We start from the raw sequence: 22,536 nt of genomic DNA on the forward strand, positions 1-22,536 counted from the left end.
GAACGTTGCCCGTCTTTCTCCTCCTTCCGCCGCGAAATTCTACTTTCCACCGACGAGCCCGCGATTCTGTTCGACGCGCTTCCAACGGAAGCGAACAACTCGCCGATCTCGCGCGCAGGACAATCTGCGGAGCAGCAGGATTCGCCGCGCGAATCGCGGCTCAAGATGGAGATCTCACGGAGATTCGCGCGCGCAGAACTCGCGCGATGCGATCTCGGCGGAGGAACAAAAATACGATGGAAGGAGCAGGCCTCGCGAGCAAAAATATTAGACGGCCGATCTCGGCCGATCCTCCGGGGAGTTATCGATCACGCGCGAACACCGCGAGCAGTAGCCACGTGCTGCGCGCTTGTAATAGACATGCACCTGATCGCGCCGCCTCGGCCGGGAACCTTGACTCTTTTGTTTACCCACGGCACTCATAAATCATCGGATCGTTCCCTCGATCCTTTCGCGTGCGCGCGCGCGGCCCGGAACCGTGTAATTATACTTTTCAGAGATCCCCTCTTCCTCTCTCTTTCTCTTTATCTACTTATCTATCCATCTATCTATTTATCCCTATCTATCTATTTATCTATTTATTTATTTATCAATCTATTTCTATCTCGCAGGTTTTCACTCGCTCGCGATGGCCTGCTCGCTCGTTTTGCGTCCGGATGGCATAAATTCTCTCTCTCTCTCTCTCTCTCTCTCCGTCTCTCTCACAGGAATGAGAGACCCGGTCTCAGAGGAAGGAGGTCCGTCCGGCTCGCGCGTTTCTTTCTTTCGCCGGCCGTGGAATCTTTCAGAAAGGACGTTTCTCCTTCGGGCACGCGGGCGCACCTTTCTCTCTTTGTTCGCCATTCGGTTTCTTTTTTTTTTCGGCCGCCGTTTATATTGTTTACATTTCCTATGCGTCGCGCATACCATGCGCCATGCGCTTTTTGCGAGCATCTCATTCGCGAGAGACAGGACGCGCTCGAAGCGCGCCGAGGAAGTCGCGTGCGAACTTTTTTTCGTGGTCTGCTCGACGGCGGGATCTTCAGCGGAATTCGAAACGCTGACGATTGCTCGCTCGTTCGCGGGAGATTGTCCGTGTAATTTCACGGTGTGTTTTCAGGCAAGGTTGAGAACCGGCGCGAAAATTCCTCGGCATTCAATCAATTATCGGCAGAATCCGAATGTCGAGAAATGCTCGCGCGAGCGTTTCGAACATTTCCTTTTCCCCTGCCGATCGAAAGATACGACACGCCGATACCGACTTGTTCGATGAATCGGTTGCGATATTTTGTCTCCCTACTTAGGTGGAAAAATGAGGCGTATTCGTGCGTTGACTCGATCCCGTGGATCTTACAAGTAAACCTCGAGGAACGTCAGACGTCGACTTGTTTCCAATTTTTTATAGTTATTTTTAATGTCAAAATACAAAGAAATCTGTTATCATTTTAGCTTAAATTAATTTTTTTCAATTTTGTCGAAATTTCTGAAGGTTTTCGTTCATTCTTTTTTTCGTTTCTTCGTTCGTTTCTTGTTCATTTTTTACCAGATTTTGACGTTAAAATGAGCTTATTTGCTGTATAGTCAGCCGAAAGATTACCCAACGTCGAATGTAGCGTAAAACTGAACATTTTTTCAACAATGACGTCAGCCATATTAGACCCGCCATTTTGAATTTTACAAAATGGTTCTGATTCATAATCGGCGACATGTGTGTGCAAGTTTCAACAAATCAGATATATATATTTTCTTAAGAAATATTGTTTTAAATATGTATAAAATAGTGTACTTGTGCAAAACTTTAAAAACTTCGAAAAAATTGAAAAAAATTAATTCAAGCTAAAATTCCAGCTTAAAATGATAACAGATTTCTTCATATTTTGACATAAAAAATAACTATAAAAAATTGGAAACATCGGCGTCTGAGGTTCCCCGAGGTTTACTCGTTAGCAAGAATCATTGCAATTACATTCGAGACAACGACAGAAGAGCCATCGGCCACGCTCAGTCCCGCGAAACGCACAACCGCTCGTTCTCTCGTGCGCGCACCACAAGTCGATCCAAGTCATGAGCTCGTCAACGAGGCGGATCGTCGATTCGCACAATCGCGCAGGAGCCGCGATAGCCGCGCGAGCGCCTGTCTCAGCAACTGCCGGCAACGGCCGGCGCGCAAAGTGGAACAGTCGTGGAAAAACCGCTGAATTTTCCCGCGGCGAGAAATTCCGCCAGAGCCGCCAAAGATCCCCGTGCACTTTCACCGATCGTTTATAGAGAGACACCGCCGTGTATCGCGAGTGGCGATCGAGAGGCCTCAATAATGCAGGCGAGCCTGCATTCAGCATCGAGACGCGAAGAACAGCGCGGCGGCGCGGCGTGTCGATCGCGCGCGTCAAACGAAGCGCGCGAGTGAAACGTATCGAGGCCTTATCCTTCCCCCCTTCCCGCTTGCCGCTGTCCAGTTGGGCACCGTTATTACCCAACGATTTTTCCTAACGATTTTTCAAACGGTACACAACGATCGCGCGGGAGATTTCGATCCTCACCGCGGCTAAAACAGCGCTCGGAAGAAAGTGAAACTCACCGCTCCGGCGGAGCGCAGGAACTTCGAACACGTTGCGGACGGACATGCGATATGGCGGCGATTAAACTGGAATGATTTCAGGTAATCGCCTCCCCCCCCCTCAATTAACGTCGTTTGAATTTCGCGCTTTTACCAGGATGTAACGGGACGGCATTAACACAAAGCGAGCGAGTTAAATGAACCCCCCCCCCGTGCCCCCCGTGTGGCCGCCGTTATTACGGGGCGATCATAAATACGCCGCCATAAATCCGGCGTGAGGCGCTGCCGACCTGCATCGGGACTTTCTCGGGCTGCGAATTTTGCGATATCGAGTCGCCGAACCGTGTGCGTGGCTCGTCTCTCCTCGCAGCGTATACCCTTCACGGCTATCCGATTCCGGCTTCCACGCTTCGCATCTGCGGTTTTCCTTCCGGGCGTCTGAGCGTTGCCGCGGAGCGTCGGCCGGATTCACGGGGCCCGGCAACGCGCGCGGATGTTCTTCTCCGGCTGTGCAAAAAGAGCCAGAACAGAAAGCATCTCCGCCTGCGACCTATGTAAAGCGCGAAAGAAGAAATCGCCGAGCGATTCAACGTAAAATCCAATTATACAGATCGTGACCCCCCTCCGTGTCCTGCTCTCCTCCTTTTTTCTCTCTTTGGCCTCTCTCTCTTTCTCTCTCTCTCTCTCTCTCTCTCTCTCTTCTCTCTCTAGGTCGCGAGCGACCGCTTCCCGCGGAATCGTCGTCATGGGCGTGGTGCGCTGCGGTTCGGCTTCGTTAAACTTTACGAATAATTCGCGAAGTCGTCCGGTGCGGATAAGCGGGATAGCTCGTCCGTCTCGCGTTTCATCGGAAGCCGCCGAGTCGCGATCGACTCGATTCGCCTTCGCAACTCGCCGGAAATTATGCCGTTAAAATCCTGCCCGGTCGCGGCGGCAAATGTAAATTAAGTTTTTCTCGCCGGTCGAGCGTCTGGGAATGCGAACGGAAACGTGTGTGTGTTTCTCTGTTTCGCGATATGCTCGTGACATTAAAGAATCGCATTATGATATGATCGCGATCGCGCGATATCCAAATGGGCTCGGCTTCCTTTCCGTGAAAACGTGCCAGCTTCATGCCGTTATTTCTCGATCCTCGCGCCGTGCGAGGGAAAAGTCGTGGCGAGCAAGTTTTCTTCTGAATTCCGAATTATGGGTCACTTATGAATCGAATATCGCGCTAACGGGCTAACATAATCATTCCAAAGGCAGAGGCTCGACGTCGCGCGCCTGCGCTGTCGCGTTATTTATTCATCGTGCGACTTACCGGTTCACTTTGCCCTCGACCGCAGAGAACACGAGGAAATCCCTGTTGACGCGAAGCCAAAGCGACCGGTCGTTCAGCCGACCGGAGGTCTCGGCGGCCGACGTGCTGTTCTCGGACACGATGCGCCTCAGCCTGTGCAAGAAGATGAAGGAGCCGTCGTCCGCCTGTACTACGCCCACGTGCGCGGTCACGCGCGAGGACGCCGACGAGGAAGGCTCGAGAAAGGACGAGACCGAGGAAGAAGAAGAGGAGGAAGAAGAAGAAGAGACGAGCGTCACCGGCGGGCTCAAGGGGTTCGAGCGCGAGGTCGAGGCGAGCAAGAACGTTAAGGAGGGCCCTGAGAAGAGCAACGTCGAGAAAGAGGCGGAGCCGCCGCCGCCGCCGCCGCCGCTGCCGCCGCCGGACGCGCGCAGCGATATTTCCGATACCGGCAACGAGCACTTCCGCACGATGAGACCCACGAGCTGGTCCCCGCCGCCAGGTAGGCAACGGCATCGCTTCAAGATCAGCGACTCCGCGCTGCTGGACCTGGACGAGAGCAACGGCTCGGTCAGGGATCACCGCAGGACCATCTCGTCGGCGTCGACCGCCTCGTGGAACTCGAGCAGCTCGTACGGTTCGTCGAAGATCGAGATCGGCTCGCCTGAGAGCAACGTCTGCAAGATCACGGTGAGCCCGCTCTCGTCGCCGCTCGTCCACCGTCTGCAGATCGGGCCGGATTCCGGCACGAGGACCGCCCGAAGAACGTCCATCCTGATCAACGGCGATCATCAGAGCGCGACGAGCGTAGAAGCGCCGCAGCCCGGCAATAAGGTGACCATCAGCGTCGGCGGCGAGGACAGCGTGTGCAATCCGACGGTGATCTCCGTGAACTCGGAGAACCCGCCGAAGATCCAGAGCTCCGGCGAGAACCGGACCCTGGTGATACTCGAGAATTACAGATCGAACATCGTGGTGGAGTCCTCGGCGGCCGAGGACTCGCGCTTCAGGTCGGTGGCGAAGGATAATCACGTGGCGGCCGAGGATGGTTTCGAGACGAGCTCCAAGACGAGCGACGAGGCACCCTCGACGCCCAGCGAGGAGACCCCGCCGTGTCACATGGAGCAGCCGTGTCCGATGAACCTGGAGAAGCAGAAGTTGAGCGTCGAGATCAAGTCGACCAGCAGCAGCAGCCAGTCGTCGAGGCTGTACACGAGCGACGAGAGAACGTCGCGGACGGAGTCCAAGATGCGGCTCAAGGACGTTGAGGGTTCTTCGTCCAAGCTGTCGGGTTTGTCGAAAGAGGAACTCATCTCCAAGCTGCTCGAAGATTCCTTGCGGAAAGCTCGTGAGAACGGCGAGATCCTCGACGAAGATAGCGGCGAGGCGATTTTGAAGATCTTGAAGCAAAGTCTGCTGAAGAGCAAAGAGTACGAAAGCTCCGAGTCCACCGTTGAGGCCAACTACTCCAGGTCGTCCAGCTTGAACTCGGACGGCGACTTCATCTCCACGAATCTCTTCCTCGAGGAGAATCCTTACGAGGTGATCAAGGAGCCGATCTATGAGGAGATACCAGACGAGCCGCCGCCGTTGCCACTGAGCCCACCGCCCACGGAGGATTACATCAAGGACAGGATCTACTTCGGTGACGTTGATTACTACAAGAAGGTCTCGTCGGGTCAGTTCCGGGTCCTCGGTCCGTATCTGTCTGAGGAAGTTTTCAAAAAGTCCAACTCGGAGGATTTGGCCGAGACTTACTTGTCGAAGAGTCCTGAGGATTTTTTCAAGAAGATATCAACGTCGCCCGAGGACGAGAACATCTCCACCAAGTTCGAGCTGCTGAACTTCTTGATGGACTCCAAGGATCGCACTCGACCGACGGAGGAGGACGAGGACGACGACGACGACGACGAGGAGGATGACGCTGAGGGAGACTTGGAAGCTCTCTATGAGCAGAAGGAGACCAGTTTGGGCGATCTCAGCTCCAAGAGCTCGCAGATCTCCAACGTTTCCGACAGCAGCGAAGAGTGCAACATCATCCTGACCAGTTCGCCGGAAACGTTGAAGGTGATTTCGACGTTTATCGCCCGAATGATTGAGTTTTTTATTTATTTATTTTTTTTCAGATACTTTCGCACCTCGAAATCGCGTGTTCGCATTAAAACTCGAAAACAAACGCTGATCCACTTCGAAAGTCAATTACCCTTCACTTTTAATTAAAGAATCGATCTGTTTATCTCTTAAAAGTCCCAGATTACTATCGGAGCTATTCTTGTCGGAAGTATAAAATATAGCCGAAAATACCAATCAGACACAGTTTGATTTTCTTCGATAAAGGAGAAACATTCTACAAGCGGAACACTGACCGCCAGTGAACCCACTAAAATTGCCTCCCATCATTCTTGCAGTCAAGAACAGTCGACATAGAAAGGACCGACAGCGGAGTCGGTTCCGAGAGCAGTCAGGCCAGCAGCACTCGCGGTGTCGCGAGACGCTGGAGATCGGGCAACGTCTCCTCGGGGCCGGGGAGCCTCCTCGGCGGCATCCCGCAGGTGATCTCCGGCGCCACGAAGCTGTGCGAGGATTGCGAGCAACGGCTGGACCCTCTGATAACGGACAGGTGAGTTACAGGATCGTTCGAGATATCCGCGAGCGTCGGAACCGTTACGACGATTTCGTCGACGAGACGTCTCGATCCCGGCGCTAGCGTGATGCGGGAAGTCCTAGCAGGCTCGTGGGCCTCCATTGTCCCGCGGAAAAATCACGCTGACAATCGCGCGGCCTATTCAACGGGCCATTATCGCAAAAGAGCGCGCGTTGTACCGTAAGGACTTATAAAGCGGGGATTATTTCGCCGGAGAGTGCCGTCGAAAAAGCGCGTCCGCGAGAAACGGCAACGCGCGTGATTAACGGTCACGTTATTTTTCGTGTCTCCTTTCTCCTCGCCTTGTCTCATTCTCTCTCTCTCTCTTTCTCTCTCTCTCTCTCTCTCTCTCTCTCTCTCTCTCTTTCTCTCTCTCTCTCTTTCTTTCTCGCGCGCACGGAACACGCGTCACATTACTGAACGCATAAGCGACACGGCGATGAGCGATATCTCGACGGATACATCGCTCTCGCATTTTAGCGCCGCGCCTCTTGCGACAGCCAGGCCGCCCCGCCTCGTCTCCTTCCATGAAAACTCGTTCCGATGCGCCGCCAACCGTCCTAAATCTCGCGCTGTTATCACTTCTAGCAGATAGCGCGCGATGATCCGGAGAGAGGATATAACGGTGCCCGCGGAGTCCTCTCGGCGGAGCGTATCTTCCACGGCCGTGGCGGCCGAGTTTCGACCGTGAGAGTTTCGGCTCCGGCGCGAGCTACGCGCGAGTTCGGCGCGAGTTCGGCGCGAGTTCGGCGCGAGCTCCGCGCGAGCTCCGCACGGAGGGATAATTCCTCGGCTCCCTCGTCGTCGACTGCGAGCGATAGATTTTTCCGCTCGCGCTCGCGCGCGTGATGCCGGTTCTGCCCTGGTCTTCCAGGTGGCAATTTCGCGTAGCGAGGAACGAATGCCGTTTCGTTACGGTCACCGGCGAATCTTCTGATCCCTCGTCCGCCGTCGCGATTCGCGTCGATCCGCGTTCTTCCCACGGGAGATTGATCGACAGACGGACGCTTTCCGCCGAATTGAACACGAGTCTTCCGGCAGTCCCTCCGCGCGCTTTCGCGACTTGCATCATGATTTGAGTCGCGACAGCGCGTGCCACAGTCGGCGATGAAGTTGTATATCTGTAATGCCCGGTCTAAAGTAAGAGCGTGTACGGTATAAATAGCATTGGCTTCAATATCGTCCTAGTTTTTTTCTGAGCCGTATTGTGAGGCATATCTCAAGCACAAGCTTCGAGGAAAAAGAGTGTACACTTTGAAGCAGCTGACACGACAAATTCGTCTCATTTGGAGGTCTTTACCGAACGAATACGCAGTTAACTTCGTGGAAAGTATATGCCTCGGCAGATGCCAGGCAATTATCAATGCCGGTGGTGACTGGACTCATTATTAATGGTACAGCGTTTTTCTTCTCATGGAGTACAACAAATCCATGTACTTAAAAATCATTAAAAATAAATTTTTCTACACATTAACCCGTACACGCTCTTACTTTACAGACTGTAAATCGCAAGTCGCAAATCGCCCACGCGGAACACGTTGACCAAAACATACAAAATGAAATAAAAATTGAAATAAAAATATTGAAATAAAAATTGAAGTCTCACACAAGTCTCTTAGGTTTCCTACGTTTGGCTCGCAAAACGTACGATGATTCTCACCCGTTCTTCTTATATTTAGTCCGATATACGTACCACGAGCCTGTTTCTTATGTTTGGCCCGAATTCCTCACCACGAGTCTCATACGATATTATAGGCGAAGGGGGATTAATCGGGGATTTTCCTGCTCGACGCGACGCGCGTATTTCTGCGATGTCTCCGTACGTTCAGCGGAGATGGTAATTAGGAATACATTTCAAATCGGCGAGCTGCCGGGCGCGCGCGACTAGATTACGCGACGGCATTACCTGGCAGACCGGGCCACTTTCTCCCGCTGTCGATTTTATTTAGCCGAGAGCGAAAGCGTCGTTATCGAAGAGCGCAGTTGACGCTCGATGAATGGATAATGCAATATGCGCGTCTGGCCGACTGCGGCTCGCGACGGCCGCTTTCATCTGGAATCCGTGGGTTATACGGACGGACTCGTAACGTCGGCATTACGTGCGTAAGAATCGTAATCATGCGAAGACTCGTCTTCGGGCGATTAACAATGTTGCGTCGTAACGCGCGCGCGGTCAGGCCCGTGTTATCGCTCGTGAATGTCTCCACTTTCGTCGTATCTCTTGCAGCGGCGTGGTTTACGCGCCTTTCGTATGCAGGAAGTGCTCGAAGAAGCGGGCTGAGCGGAAGGAGATCATCACGGAGATTGTGGAGACCGAGCAGAAGTACGGGCGGGACCTGCAGATCATACTCGAGGAGTTCCACCGGCCTATGCTGCGAGCGGGCCTCCTTACGTCGGAGCAGCTGTCGGCGATCTTCCTCAACGTCGAGGAGCTGCTCGAGCACAACCTCGTGTTGGCTGAGAAGCTAAAGGACAGCGTGGAGATCGCCCAGGTGAGGAGGAACTGCCGCACTTAGGATATTTCTCCATTCTGATTTCCATTCTGATTGCAACGAGGGTATCGAGTCAGTCGAAGAGTTCGGTTCGACTTACAGTAGATTGCATAATAAAGCATAATGCTAACAACAGTGCTCTAAATCGCCGAAACATCGATGAAGGATCATGCGAGACTCGTAAGAAACGACAGCGATCACTCGCTTCTTGATGGAGAAATGATTTTTATTGAGATAGAGTTGAACTTGAGTCAAACTTGAATACAGCCGTATTTTTTTAAGCGATCCGACAAATCGAGAACAGCTGCATACTGCGTTCAATGACGTACGTTTGATCCCTCCAATCGCGCAGGTATCCGGGGACGAGGATCTTCTGACGGTGGACGTGGGCAAAATCTTCCTCGAGTCGGAGAGAATGCTTCACGCCTTCGAGAGCTACTGCACGCGCCAAGGTAGCGCCAGCCTGCTGCTGCAAAACTTGGAGAAGGAGAAGGAGCTCCTCCGAATCTTCCTCAGGGTCTCCCAAATGGAGAACACGGTCCTGCGGAGGATGAATCTAAACTCCTTTTTAATGGTAGAGTTCAAGCTCCTAGTTTAGCTTCTTATTAATTCTTGCTTAACAGCTTCGGAGGACAAAAGTAAGTTTATTTAACCTTTCACTGTATCTCTTTCAGGTTCCTGTTCAAAGAGTCACAAAGTATCCGTTGCTGCTGGCACGTTTGCTCAAGGCAACACCCTCCGTTCGACCAGACATTCAAGAGGCGAAGAAGAGACTCAAGCAGGCTCAAACCAACATCGAGTTACACTTGGAACACATGAATGCTGTAAGCGAATTACATTATTTATGTTGCAATCGTAACGCGAGGTCAATTCACGAAGGTAAACGCGGATTTCGGCAATAGGAAGCGAAGGATGTTACGTCGACAAAGTTGTGGAGGAGAATATCGATCATCCAAAATGGCAGACGGTCCATCGGCGAACAGGATATGGTGAATATTAAGCTGAGAAAGGTATGCAAACAGCGAATTCCTTTGTCGGGTTATTACTCCTTTGCATTCTCAATGCTCGAGCACGACTGACGAGATATTATCGTTAACACAACATTTACGCCAGATGGCCGTTGAGATCCTGGAATGGGCTCACGAGGAGGCCAGGTTTGTTCTCGAAGGCCGCCTTCTGGTGGCGCAGCCGACTGACAATAATTGGAGGCGCGGTCGAACTGTCAAACTCGCGCCCGTCACTGCCATGCTTGTTACTAACGGCAAGGTAAACGTATTGAAATTCTTCTGTATGATATCGAGCGATGTCACAATGTGTTGTTCGCTCGACGAATGAAATTCCTGCCTTTTTTGTCCAGTCGAACGCCGAGTATCTCGAATTTAACGACGACTCGCTCTTTCCCAAGCATATAGACATCAAGGAAGCTACCCTGCTCTTGGTAAAGGAGAAACTTGGACGGTATTCCTTACTACGAGTGAGTCGTGTATCTTGTTTTTACGTTGCGATAGTCTCGTCGTCGAACACGTCCACATATTTCGACACAATCCGCTCATTTCAGGAGCCGTTGTATCTCGACAAGTGCATAGTGTGCTGTGAAACGGATCTCGAGGATTACTTTGAAATACAGGAATTGTCTTCCAAGGAGACATTTATATTTAAGGTAAAGCAACATGTCCGTTAAATATTCACTCGAGACGTGAGTTATCACATCGCGATTCAATCGTCATGAGCGACAAGAAAAATTCAGTCAGAGGGAATAGTTGCGTAGTTATCTTAAAAGACGATTCCGTTTTCGTCCTTTGCAGGCGGAGGACGGCGCGAGAACGAAAAGATGGTGCCGAACGTTGCAGGCTCACGCGCAGTCACTTGGTGCTTGGCGCAAACGTCGGGGGGCACTTCCCAACATCATGATCTGCGGCGTGGCGAGGAATTAACGAAGGCTCGATATAGTTATGCGTTATGCGCGACGTGCCTGATGCGCTTCCGACTCGATGTCGATGGAACGGGATTTTGCCACGGAACGACACGCAAGGTCGCCCAGGCGATCTCTAAGTACGAATTCGTGTGCATGATCTCTGGATGAATTAGTAACGATTTATTGGGTAGAAAGAGAGGAAGGAGAGGAAGGAGAGAAAGAGAGAGAAAGAGAGAAATACGCTGGACCAAAGGATTTTTTCGGCTCGTCGACGCGCTCCCGTCGCTGACGAGTGACACGAAAGTCTAGTTCTTTACCGAATATCAAGGTAAACCAACTTGTGTTCGGTTACAGTGCGCAGCAGAGACTCGAGTTTCCTACGTCACTGTAATTAAGAATGGCGCAACAGCGTGTACGTGTACACCGCGAGAGCCGCGCATACAAACTTCTATCCGACATCTGTCGATTCCTAAACGAGTAACTCTAAGTACACATACATAATATATATGTTTGCATACGTACGTATAGGACTATTTAAAAGTACACCTACGATTATACTCTGCTGAAAGAAATGAAAACACGACGAGTAGCTGTGATATCGACCGGTGTATTGGGGGTATCCGTTTCCTTTTCGCAGATTATTACTTCGCGCGCGCGCGCGCGCGGATGTTCCCGCCTCGTTGACTCTTCGCCATGCGCGAGAGTCTTCTCGTCCGATATCGCGCATTACGAAAACGAAGGTGATAGGATAAATGTTTTGCTAGATCCCGAGATAATGAGGTTCGCGGTAACGGTGAATTCACGTATGAATCAGCAGCATCGAGGATAACAGGGTGCCGTGCCGCGTGTTGTGACTCCATGCGCGCGATCGACGCGAGCACTGAGAATTCGTTAAACTAAGAACACTTACTTCTCCTCTCCCCTCCCCCGACCACTTCAGCAATTACTCACCCACAGGATGATTAACAGTATTTTATTTTACTACGTCTAACACCCGCAAACTACGAATTTTGTACATTGTACGATATTTTTATTTAAGCGCTAAGAGCTACACGTGTATGTATATAAATGTATATTTACAGATGTCCTTCCAACAGTTCTCTAACCGGAATTCATTGTAACGAATTAATTTGCTCCATTACGCAATAGTTGCAATTTAATAAAAGTGATGTAACGCGCGTTCGCGTGTCTTCAAATGTGCGAATCCACCACCACCGTGGATCTGGAACTCTCGTTCCTTTCTTCTATATCTCCGCTTACCTTATCCTCGACAACGACATTTTGTGTGTTGAATTGCGGCAATAAATGCCGGCTCGCACGGTAATTATACATTTCGAGCTCCGGATGCTTCTCGAGCAGGTACTTGTAAGCAGTAGCTAGCCTGTCGATATCATTCACGGTAAGTTGCGTGGGTCTGATGGTGGGATCCAGGTCAGACAGTTTGTACATCATCATAGCTAATTCTTTTCGGCAATGCAACGGGAAGAGAGTCCTGTCGAGGAGAGAAAGAAAAATTCTCGCTCTGATTCGTTTCACTCGTTGCACTTACAAATAGATGTTTGCAACGTAAACTTGTAGACTTACTCGACGCATCGTATACTGTATTTCTGCCTAAAACTGAACACATGCCTGACGATTTTCTCAAAGAATTTGAAGTCGTGTTGCGTGCACGGCTTCGTCAACGGCGTGAACGACACCACTCCCACATCCACGTCTGGCTGCGGAACGAAAACGTGGCCTACGAATTAAATACATAAGAGGCAAGTGACAATCTCCTTTTAGGTGAAAGAAATTTAGAATCGCTTATTTGTCATGTCAATCGCGTGAACTTACCAGGTATAACAAAACGAAGTACCGGGAAGGTCCAGGCTTGCGCCATCACTGACAGTCTGCACCGCTGTTCGCTTGACTCCGGCGCGACCAAACGTTCCGCTACTTCCTTTTGAAACGTCAAAGTCATTTTCGTCCTGCCAAACGCCCAGGCTCCTCGACGTTCGGCGATCGAATGCAACCACTGGATTATGAGTGGCGTCGACACGTTGAACGGTAAATTACCTATAAGAAAGAGGTCTGGGGGTTTGTCGTTCCAGTTCATTTTCTTCTCCTTCGGAAATAGACTCTCTATGTGCGCTCTCATGATGTCGTCGAATATTATGTCCACCTTCCTGTTAATCATTGCAAACGAGTCCGCCAGTATATCCAATGTCGGCTCGAACCTCTTATCCTTTTCCACGAGCACTATCCGTTCCGGTAATCGTTTCATGATGGACCGAGTGAGCCCACCCGGACCGGGACCAACTTCCAGTACATGACTATCAGTGAGATTCCCTGCCTTGTGTATAATCTTGTCGCAAATATTTTGATCCAATAAGAAATTTTGTGACAAACGTTTCACGGCGTTCAAGTGGTATATCTTTAAAATGTCTCTGATCGACGGGAGCGGTGGTAATCGTGGAACGGACATTCTCAGATGTTTATATCGTTGTACTTAAAGTAAGCACACTTGATTAAATAGGTAACTGTAGAATGCGGTTTGCAGGGAAGAAACTATCTGTGTGAATTTGTGATTATACTGTATAAGCTTGTAAAAATATGACAGTTGTCAACAATCAGCTAGGAGCTTCTTAATTCGAATTTCCACAAATGATTACTTTAAGCAACTTTATTAATTGTTTTTTCAGGCTTCTCAAAATCATCCAGGAATTTTTCTTGCTTAAATGAATATATTGTATATGTATAAATTGCAATAACTCCAAGAGTTAATGCAAATGCAGTTCGATTGTTAGCTTTGCGGTAACCCCTTACTTTCTGAGCTCTTTTTATATTCTCTTCCTCCAAGCGTTTCATGTAAACTATATCCGTGGACTTGAACCTCGAGACATCTTTCAACAAGTCAATCTTAGGCATAGTCTCATTTTGCTCAAGTTGATTCTCTATAGATAAAATAATTAATTTCATATATGTAAAAAGAAAATTGTATAATATATACAATTAAGATCAATCACCAGAACCCATTTCCACACACCAGTTCCCTTGATCAATTATAACTCCCTAGTCCTTTAATCTATATAGTCCTTGCTGGTTCGTCAATATCTGTCAAATAAAAAAAGACATTTCAGTATTTTAATATTCTCTTTTTTATATTATATACATTATTTTGCTCCAAGTTCGCATTGGTTATGTATTTAAATTAATTGATTAATATTAGAAATTATATTATTCTTATACATTGCATGTGTATAAGGAATTATCTAATACACTCATAACAGAGAGAGGAAGAGAGAAAATTCAACTATCAAAATCACTAGATCTATTTCAGTAAATTTATAGTGCATAAGAGACTGTTCACCACATAAACTTTAACTTAATAAAATTCGTTGTTAAAATTTCCTGCTCGCACAAGTATAGGAATATATTTGATTTAGTATAGACAATGTCTATTTAAAATTATGATCTTTAGGTTAAGTTAACTGCAATCTTAAGATACCTACAATACGAGTAAATATCATCAAACAATAATAATAAGAAGAACATTAAATACTTAATATAATAATAAGAAATTCAACAATCATATAATAAATACAATTTTCTAATTCGCTTAAAATCACGATACCTTTTTACCGTCGTAATGAACAAAAAAGTATTAAAGCACCGACGAAATACTAATAAAGACCGTCAGTCTTATGGGATTTAAGCCAGCGGCACACAGTGCTTGTTTTCGTGCTGGATTGCTTGCTGGATGAAAATACTGCTTTCTGATTGGTGCATTTCAGAAGATGGATGGAAATGCACCAATCAGAAAGCAGTATTTTCATCCAGCAAGCAATCCAGCACGAAAACAAGCACCGTTTGCCGCTGCCTTAACAGAGAAATCTCTCTGAGCGCTAACGCCCTCTTAGGAATATCGTGGCTGGAATATGAACCTGTACTTCGAAATAAGCATAAAAAGTAACAAATATGAAATAATGGCAACGATGAGGAAATATAAAGCGGCTTTCTTAAGGCTCGTCTACAATAGCTGTAAGAGTAAGGCCGTAAGGCTGTAACGTAAGCTGTCAGCGAATGAAAATATTTCATTTCGTGTCTTGCAACCTTACAGCCTTACTCTTACAGCTAATGTAGACGAGACTTTAGGCCTGATCTACAATAGGTGTTGTAAGCTGTAAGCCGCAAGAACTGATCAATTATAGCCGATTATTTTTGTAATAATCGACTGTGATTCGCCAATTCTTACGCCTTACAACTTACGACACGTATTGTAGATCAGGCCTTATTCCCGGAAAATTTGTCAAACGTGGGCTTTCGTTATCGGGGACCTCTCGCATAATAAATGATTCCACATACCTGGAAACGTGAGGGCTTGAGAGGGCTTCATTTTGGTGCCAGACCCAGGCCTGTATCTCTAACCGTTTAGGAGATATCGAAGATTAAAGTTTCCCAACCTTTCTCCGTTGATATCTCCGCTTCTACTGGGAGTAGAGAGCCGTCCATATAGTCGAAAATGTAGGGTTTTGAGAGGACTTTATTTTGGTGCCAGACCAAGGCCTGTATCTCTAACCGTTTAGGAGATATCGAAAATTAAAGTTTTCCAACCTTTCTCCGTTCATATCGTTGATACTCCGCTTCTACTGGGAGTAGAGAGTCGTCCATGTAGTCGAAAATGTAGGGTTTTGAGAGGGCTTTATTTTGATGCCAGACCCAGGCCTGTATCTCTAACCGTTTAGGAGATATCGAAGTTTAAAGTGTTCTAACATTTCTCCGTTGATATCTCCGCTTCTACTGAGAGTAGAGAGTCGTCCTTGTAGTCTAAAATGTAGGGTTTTGAGAGGACATTATTTTGCTGCCAGACCCAGACCTGTATCTCTAATCGTTTAGGAGATATTGAAGATTAAAGTTTTCCAACCATTCACAGTTGATACCGTTGATACTCCGCTTCTACTGGGAGTAGAGAGTCGTCCATATAGTCGAAAATTTAGGGTTTTGAGAGGACATTATTTTGATGCCAGACCGAGGCCTGTATCTCTAACCGTTTAGGAGATATCGAAGATTAAAGTTTTCCAACCTTTCTCCGTTGATATTTCCGCTTCTACTGGGAGTAGAGAGTCGTCCATGTAGTCGGAAATGCAGGATTTTGAGAGGGCTTTATTTTGGTGCCAGACCCAGGTCCGTATCCCTAAGCGTTTAGGAGATATAAAACATTAAAGTTTTCCAACCTTTCTCCGTCGATATCTCCGCTTCTACTGGGAGTAGAGAGTCGTCCATGTAGTCGAAAATGTAGGGTTTTGAAAGGACTTTAATTTGGTACCTGTCCGAAGCCTGTATCTCTAACCGTTTAGGAGATATCGAAGGTTAAAGTTTTCCAACCTTTCTCCGTCGATATCTCCGCTTCTACTGGGAGTAGAGAGTCGTCCATGTAGTCCAAAATGTAGGGTTTTGAAAGGGCTTTAATTTGGTACCAGTCCGAAGGCCTGTATCTCTAACCGTTTAGGAGATATCGAAGGTTAAAGTTTTCCAGCCTTTCTCCGTCGATATCCAGTCTTCATCCGTCGATATCTCCGCTTCTACTGGGAGCAGAGGTCGTCATGTAGTCCAAAATGTAGGGTTTGAAAGGGCTTTAATTTGGTACCTGTCCGAAGCCTGTATCTCTAACCGTTTAGGAGATATCGAAGGTTAAAGTTTCCAACTTTCTCCGTCGATATCTCCGCTTCCACTGGGAGTAGAGAGTCGTCCATGTAGTCCAAAATGTAGGGTTTTGAAAGGGCTTTAATTTGGTACCTGTCCGAAGCCTGTATCTCTAACCGTTTAGGAGATATCGAAGGTTAAAGATTTCCAACTTTTCTCCGTCGATATCTCCGCTTCCACTGGGAGTAGAGAGTCGTCCATGTAGTCCAAAATGTAGGGTTTTGAAAGGGCTTTAATTTGGTACCAGTCCGAAGCCTGTATCTCTAACCGTTTAGGAGATATCGAAGGTTAAAGTTTTCCAGCCTTTCTCTATCGATATCCAGCATTCATCCGTCGATATCTCCGCTTCACTGGGAGTAGAGAGTCGTCCATGTAGTCCAAAATGTAAGGATTTGAAAGGGCTTTAATTTGGTACCTGTTCAAAGCCTGTATCTCTAACCGTTTAGGAGATATCGAAGGTTAAAGTTTTCTAACCTTTCTCCGTCGATATCCAGCCTTCATTCGTCGATATCTCCGCTTCTATTGGGAGTAGAGGGTCGTCCATGTAGTCCAAAATGTAGGGTTTTGAAAGGGCTTTAATTTGGTACCTGTCCGAAGCCTGTATCTCTAACCGTTTAGGAGATATCGAAGGTTAAAGTTTTCTAACCTTTCTCCGTCGATATCCAGCCTTCATCCGTCGATATCTCCGCTTCTATTGGGAGTAGAGGGTCGTAATTGTAGTCCAAAATGTAGGGTTTTGAAAGGGCTTTAATTTGGTACCTGTCCGAAGCCTGTATCTCTAACCGTTTAGGAGATATCGAAGGTTAAAGTTTTCTAACCTTTCTCCGTCGATATCCAGCCTTCATTCGTCGATATCTCCGCTTCTATTGGGAGTAGAGGGTCGTCCATGTAGTCCAAAATGTAGGGTTTTGAAATTGCTTTAATTTGGTACCTGTCCGAAGCCTGTATCTCTAACCGTTTAGGAGATATCGAAGTTAAAGTTTTCTAACCTTTCTCCGTCGATATCCAGCCTTCATTCGTCGATATCTCCGCTTCTATTGGGAGTAGAGGGTCGTCCATGTAGTCCAAAATGTAGGGTTTTGAAAGGGCTTTAATTTGGTACCTGTCCGAAGCCTGTATCTCTAACCGTTTTGGAGATATCGAAGGTTAAAGTTTTCTAACCTTTCTCCGTCGATATCCAGCATTCATTCGTCGATATCTCCGCTTCTATTGGGAGTAGAGTGTCGTCCATGTAGTCCAAAATGTAGGGTTTTGAAAGGGCTTTAATTTGGTACCTGTCCGAAGCCTGTATCTCTAACCGTTTAGGAGATATCGAAGGTTAAAGTTTTCTAACCTTTCTCCGTCGATATCCAGCCTTCATCCGTCGATATCTCCGCTTCTATTGGGAGTAGAGGTCGTCCATGTAGTCCAAAATGTAGGGTTTTGAAGGGCTTTAATTTGGTACCTGTCCGAAGCCTGTATCTCTAACCGTTAGGAGATATCGAAGGTTAAAGTTTTCTAACCTTTCGTCGATCAGCCTTCATCGTCGATATCTCGCTTCTATTGGGAGTAGAGGGTCGTCATTGTAGTCCAAAATGTAGGGTTTTGAAAGGGCTTTAATTGGTACCTGTCCGAAGCCTGTATCTCTAACCGTTTAGGAGATATCGAAGGTTAAGTTTTCCAACCTTTCTCCGTCGATATCTCCGCTTCTACTGGGAGTAGAGAGTCGTCCATGTAGTCCAAAATGTAGGGTTTTGAAAGGGCTTTAATTTGGTACCTGTCCGAAGCCTGTATCTCTAACCGTTTTGGAGATATCGAAGGTTAAAGTTTTCTAACCTTTCTCCGTCGATATCCAGCCTTCATTCGTCGATATCTCCGCTTCTATTGGGAGTAGAGGGTCGTCCATGTAGTCCAAAATGTAGGGTTTTGAAAGGGCTTTAATTTGGTACCTGTCCGAAGCCTGTATCTCTAACCGTTTAGGAGATATCGAAGGTTAAAGTTTTCTAACCTTTCTCGTCGATATCCAGCCTTCATCCGTCGATATCTCCGCTTCTATTGGGAGTAGAGGGTCGTCATTGTAGTCCAAAATGTAGGGTTTTGAAAGGGCTTTAATTTGGTACCTGTCCGAAGCCTGTATCTCTAACCGTTTAGGAGATATCGAAGGTTAAAGTTTTCTAACCTTTCTCCGTCGATATCCAGCCTTCATTCGTCGATATCTCCGCTTCTATTGGGAGTAGAGGGTCGTCCATGTAGTCCAAAATGTAGGGTTTTGAAAGGGCTTTAATTTGGTACCTGTCCGAAGCCTGTATCTCTAACCGTTTAGGAGATATCGAAGGTTAAAGTTTTCTAACCTTTCTCCGTCGATATCCAGCCTTCATTCGTCGATATCTCCGCTTCTATTGGGAGTAGAGGGTCGTCCATGTAGTCCAAAATGTAGGGTTTTGAAAGGGCTTTAATTTGGTACCTGTCCGAAGCCTGTATCTCTAACCGTTTAGGAGATATCGAAGGTTAAAGTTTTCCAACATTTTCCGTCGATATCTCCGCTTCTACTGGGAGTAGAGAGTCGTCCATGTAGTCCAAAATGTAGGGTTTTGAAAGGGCTTTAATTTGGTACCTGTCCGAAGCCTGTATCTCTAACCGTTTAGGAGATATCGAAGGTTAAAGTTTTCTAACCTTTCTCCGTCGATATCCAGCCTTCATTCGTCGATATCTCCGCTTCTATTGGGAGTAGAGGGTCGTCCATGTAGTCCAAAATGTAGGGTTTTGAAAGGGCTTTAATTTGGTACCTGTCCGAAGCCTGTATCTCTAACCGTTTAGGAGATATCGAAGGTTAAAGTTTTCTAACCTTTCTCCGTCGATATCCAGCCTTCATCCGTCGATATCTCCGCTTCTATTGGGAGTAGAGGGTCGTCATTGTAGTCCAAAATGTAGGGTTTTGAAAGGGCTTTAATTTGGTACCTGTCCGAAGCCTGTATCTCTAACCGTTTAGGAGATATCGAAGGTTAAAAGTTTTCTAACCTTTCTCCGTCGATATCCAGCCTTCATTCGTCGATATCTCCGCTTTCTATTGGGAGTAGAGGGTCGTCCATGTAGTCCAAAATGTAGGGTTTTGAAAGGGCTTTAATTTGGTACCTGTCCGAAGCCTGTATCTCTAACCGTTTAGGAGATATCGAAGGTTAAAGTTTTCTAACCTTTCTCCGTCGATATCCAGCCTTCATCCGTCGATATCTCCGCTTCTATTGGGAGTAGAGGGTCGTAATTGTAGTCCAAAATGTAGGATTTTGAAAGGGCTTTAATTTGGTACCTGTCCGAAGCCTGTATCTCTAACCGTTTAGGAGATATCGAAGGTTAAAGTTTTCTAACCTTTCTCCGTCGATATCCAGCCTTCATCCGTCGATATCTCCGCTTCTATTGGGAGTAGAGGGTCGTAATTGTAGTCCAAAATGTAGGGTTTTGAAAGGGCTTTAATTTGGTACCTGTCCGAAGCCTGTATCTCTAACCGTTTAGGAGATATCGAAGGTTAAAGTTTTCTAACCTTTCTCCGTCGATATCCAGCCTTCATTCGTCGATATCTCCGCTTCTATTGGGAGTAGAGGGTCGTCCATGTAGTCCAAAATGTAGGGTTTTGAAATTGCTTTAATTTGGTACCTGTCCGAAGCCTGTATCTCTAACCGTTTAGGAGATATCGAAGGTTAAAGTTTTCTAACCTTTCTCCGTCGATATCCAGCCTTCATTCGTCGATATCTCCGCTTCTATTGGGAGTAGAGGGTCGTCCATGTAGTCCAAAATGTAGGGTTTTGAAAGGGCTTTTAATTTGGTACCTGTCCGAAGCCTGTATCTCTAACCGTTTAGGAGATATCGAAGGTTAAAGTTTTTCTAACCTTTCTCCGTCGATATCCAGCCTTCATTCGTCGATATCTCCGCTTCTATTGGGAGTAGAGGGTCGTCCATGTAGTCCAAAATGTAGGGTTTTGAAAGGGCTTTAATTTGGTACCTGTCCGAAGCCTGTATCTCTAACCGTTTAGGAGATATCGAAGGTTAAAGTTTTCTAACCTTTCTCCGTCGATATCCAGCCTTCATTCGTCGATATCTCCGCTTCTATTGGGAGTAGAGGGTCGTCATGTAGTCCAAATGTAGGGTTTTGAAAGGCTTTAATTTGGTACCTGTCCGAAGCCTGTATTCCTAACCGTTTAGGAGATATCGAAGGTTAAAGTTTTCTAACCTTTCTCCGTCGATATCCAGCCTTCATCCGTCGATATCTCCGCTTCTATTGGGAGTAGAGGGTCGTCATTGTAGTCCCAAAATGTAGGGTTTTGAAAGGGCTTTAATTTGGTACCTGTCCGAAGCCTGTATCTCTAACCGTTTAGGAGATATCGAAGGTTAAAGTTTTCTAACCTTTCTCCGTCGATATCCAGCCTTCATTCGTCGATATCTCCGCTTCTATTGGGAGTAGAGGGTCGTCCATGTAGTCCAAAATGTAGGGTTTTGAAAGGGCTTTAATTTGGTACCTGTCCGAAGCCTGTATCTCTAACCGTTTAGGAGATATCGAAAGTTAAAGTTTTCTAACCTTTCTCCGTCGATATCCAGCCTTCATCCGTCGATATCTCCGCTTCTATTGGGAGTAGAGGGTCGTAATTGTAGTCCAAAATGTAGGGTTTTGAAAGGGCTTTAATTTGGTACCTGTCCGAAGCCTGTATCTCTAACCGTTTAGGAGATATCGAAGGTTAAAGTTTTCTAACCTTTCTCCGTCGATATCCAGCCTTCATTCGTCGATATCTCCGCTTCTATTGGGAGTAGAGGGTCGTCCATGTAGTCCAAAATGTAGGGTTTTGAAATTGCTTTAATTTGGTACCTGTCCGAAGCCTGTATCTCTAACCGTTTAGGAGATATCGAAGGTTAAAGTTTTCTAACCTTTCTCCGTCGATATCCAGCCTTCATTCGTCGATATCTCCGCTTCTATTTGGAGTAGAGGGTCGTCCATGTTAGTCCAAAATGTAGGGTTTTGAAAGGGCTTTAATTTGGTACCTGTCCGAAGCCTGTATCTCTAACCGTTTAGGAGATATCGAAGGTTAAAGTTTTCTAACCTTTCTCCGTCGATATCCAGCCTTCATTCGTCGATATCTCCGCTTCTATTGGGAGTAGAGGGTCGTCCATGTAGTCCAAAATGTAGGGTTTTGAAAGGGCTTTAATTTGGTACCCTGTCCGAAGCCTGTATCTCTAACCGTTTAGGAGATATCGAAGGTTAAAGTTTTCTAACCTTTCTCCGTCGATATCCAGCCTTCATCCGTCGATATCTCCGCTTCTATTGGGGAGTAGAGGGTCGTCATTGTAGTCCAAAATGTAGGGTTTTGAAAGGGCTTTAATTTGGTACCTGTCCGAAGCCTGTATCTCTAACCGTTTAGGAGATATCGAAGGTTAAAGTTTTCTAACCTTTCTCCGTCGATATCCAGCCTTCATCCGTCGATATCTCCGCTTCTATTGGGAGTAGAGGGTCGTCATTGTAGTCCAAAATGTAGGGTTTTGAAAGGGCTTTAATTTGGTACCTGTCCGAAGCCTGTATCTCTAACCGTTTAGGAGATATCGAAGGTTAAAGTTTTCTAACCTTTCTCCGTCGATATCCAGCCTTCATCCGTCGATATCTCCGCTTCTATTGGGAGTAGAGGGTCGTCATTGTAGTCCAAAATGTAGGGTTTTGAAAGGGCTTTAATTTGGTACCTGTCCGAAGCCTGTATCTCTAACCGTTTAGGAGATATCGAAGGTTAAAGTTTTCTAACCTTTCTCCGTCGATATCCAGCCTTCATCCGTCGATATCTCCGCTTCTATTGGGAGTAGAGGGTCGTCATTGTAGTCCAAAATGTAGGGTTTTGAAAGGGCTTTAATTTGGTACCTGTCCGAAGCCTGTATCTCTAACCGTTTAGGAGATATCGAAGGTTAAAGTTTTCTAACCTTTCTCCGTCGATATCCAGCCTTCATCCGTCGATATCTCCGCTTCTATTGGGAGTAGAG

General features: G+C 47.1%; 3 protein-coding genes across 6 annotated transcripts in view; 1 reads left to right on the forward strand and 2 right to left on the reverse strand.

Moving 5' to 3' along the window:
* Positions 1–12,047, forward strand: part of RhoGEF64C (Rho guanine nucleotide exchange factor at 64C) — a 106,130-nt gene extending 94,083 nt beyond the window's left edge. For 2 of the 3 annotated variants that reach the window (XM_025298502.1, XM_025298501.1), the window contains 10 exons: positions 3,865–5,885; positions 6,227–6,438; positions 8,690–8,954; positions 9,307–9,528; positions 9,629–9,778; positions 9,857–9,964; positions 10,068–10,220; positions 10,312–10,428; positions 10,513–10,614; positions 10,760–12,047. In XM_025298502.1, the coding sequence (XP_025154287.1) occupies positions 3,865–5,885; positions 6,227–6,438; positions 8,690–8,954; positions 9,307–9,528; positions 9,629–9,778; positions 9,857–9,964; positions 10,068–10,220; positions 10,312–10,428; positions 10,513–10,614; positions 10,760–10,888 (3,479 nt within the window). In that variant the 3' untranslated portion in view covers positions 10,889–12,047. The remainder of the gene's footprint in view (positions 1–3,864; positions 5,886–6,226; positions 6,439–8,689; positions 8,955–9,306; positions 9,529–9,628; positions 9,779–9,856; positions 9,965–10,067; positions 10,221–10,311; positions 10,429–10,512; positions 10,615–10,759) is intronic. The other variant, XM_025298503.1, reaches the window with a different exon arrangement.
* Positions 11,887–13,363, reverse strand: mtTFB1 (mitochondrial transcription factor B1). The gene is made up of 3 exons (XM_011147125.3): positions 12,703–13,363; positions 12,454–12,607; positions 11,887–12,361 (listed from the first exon to the last, which is right to left on the reverse strand). Exons 1-3 carry the CDS (start codon positions 13,331–13,333, stop codon positions 12,061–12,063), a joined length of 1,086 nt encoding a protein of 361 aa, XP_011145427.1. The 5' UTR covers positions 13,334–13,363; the 3' UTR covers positions 11,887–12,060.
* A 124-nt stretch (positions 13,364–13,487) lies between these two features.
* Positions 13,488–14,634, reverse strand: LOC105186734 (Coiled-coil domain containing 56). 2 transcript variants are annotated; one of them, XM_019843008.2, is made up of 3 exons: positions 14,483–14,634; positions 13,895–13,962; positions 13,488–13,802 (listed from the first exon to the last, which is right to left on the reverse strand). In XM_019843008.2, the coding sequence occupies exon 3, from the start codon at positions 13,774–13,776 to the stop codon at positions 13,522–13,524; it is 255 nt and encodes an 84-aa protein (XP_019698567.1). In that variant the 5' UTR covers positions 13,777–13,802; positions 13,895–13,962; positions 14,483–14,634; the 3' UTR covers positions 13,488–13,521. The 2 variants fall into 2 exon arrangements, with proteins under 2 accessions (XP_019698567.1, XP_011145438.1); XM_011147136.2 differs by having other exon boundaries at positions 13,875–13,962.
* Between the last annotated feature and the right edge of the window lie 7,902 nt (positions 14,635–22,536).

The sequence above is a fragment of the Harpegnathos saltator genome, unplaced genomic scaffold, assembly GCF_003227715.2.
Source record: "Harpegnathos saltator strain DR-91 unplaced genomic scaffold, Hsal_v8.6 scaffold223, whole genome shotgun sequence".
NCBI classification, from domain to species: Eukaryota; Metazoa; Arthropoda; class Insecta; order Hymenoptera; family Formicidae; genus Harpegnathos; species Harpegnathos saltator.

Bases quoted from the DNA above. Each gene is read 5' to 3' on its own strand.
- mtTFB1 (XM_011147125.3), bottom strand. From the start codon at position 13,333: ATGTCCGTTCCACGATTACCACCGCTCCCGTCGATCAGAGACATTTTA. The intron at 12,608-12,702 runs GTAAGTTCACGC...TTTAATTCGTAG, and splicing joins ACTTCGTTTTGTTATACCTG to GCCACGTTTTCGTTCCGCAG. The intron at 12,362-12,453 runs GTAAGTCTACAA...TCTCCTCGACAG, and splicing joins TACAGTATACGATGCGTCGA to GACTCTCTTCCCGTTGCATT.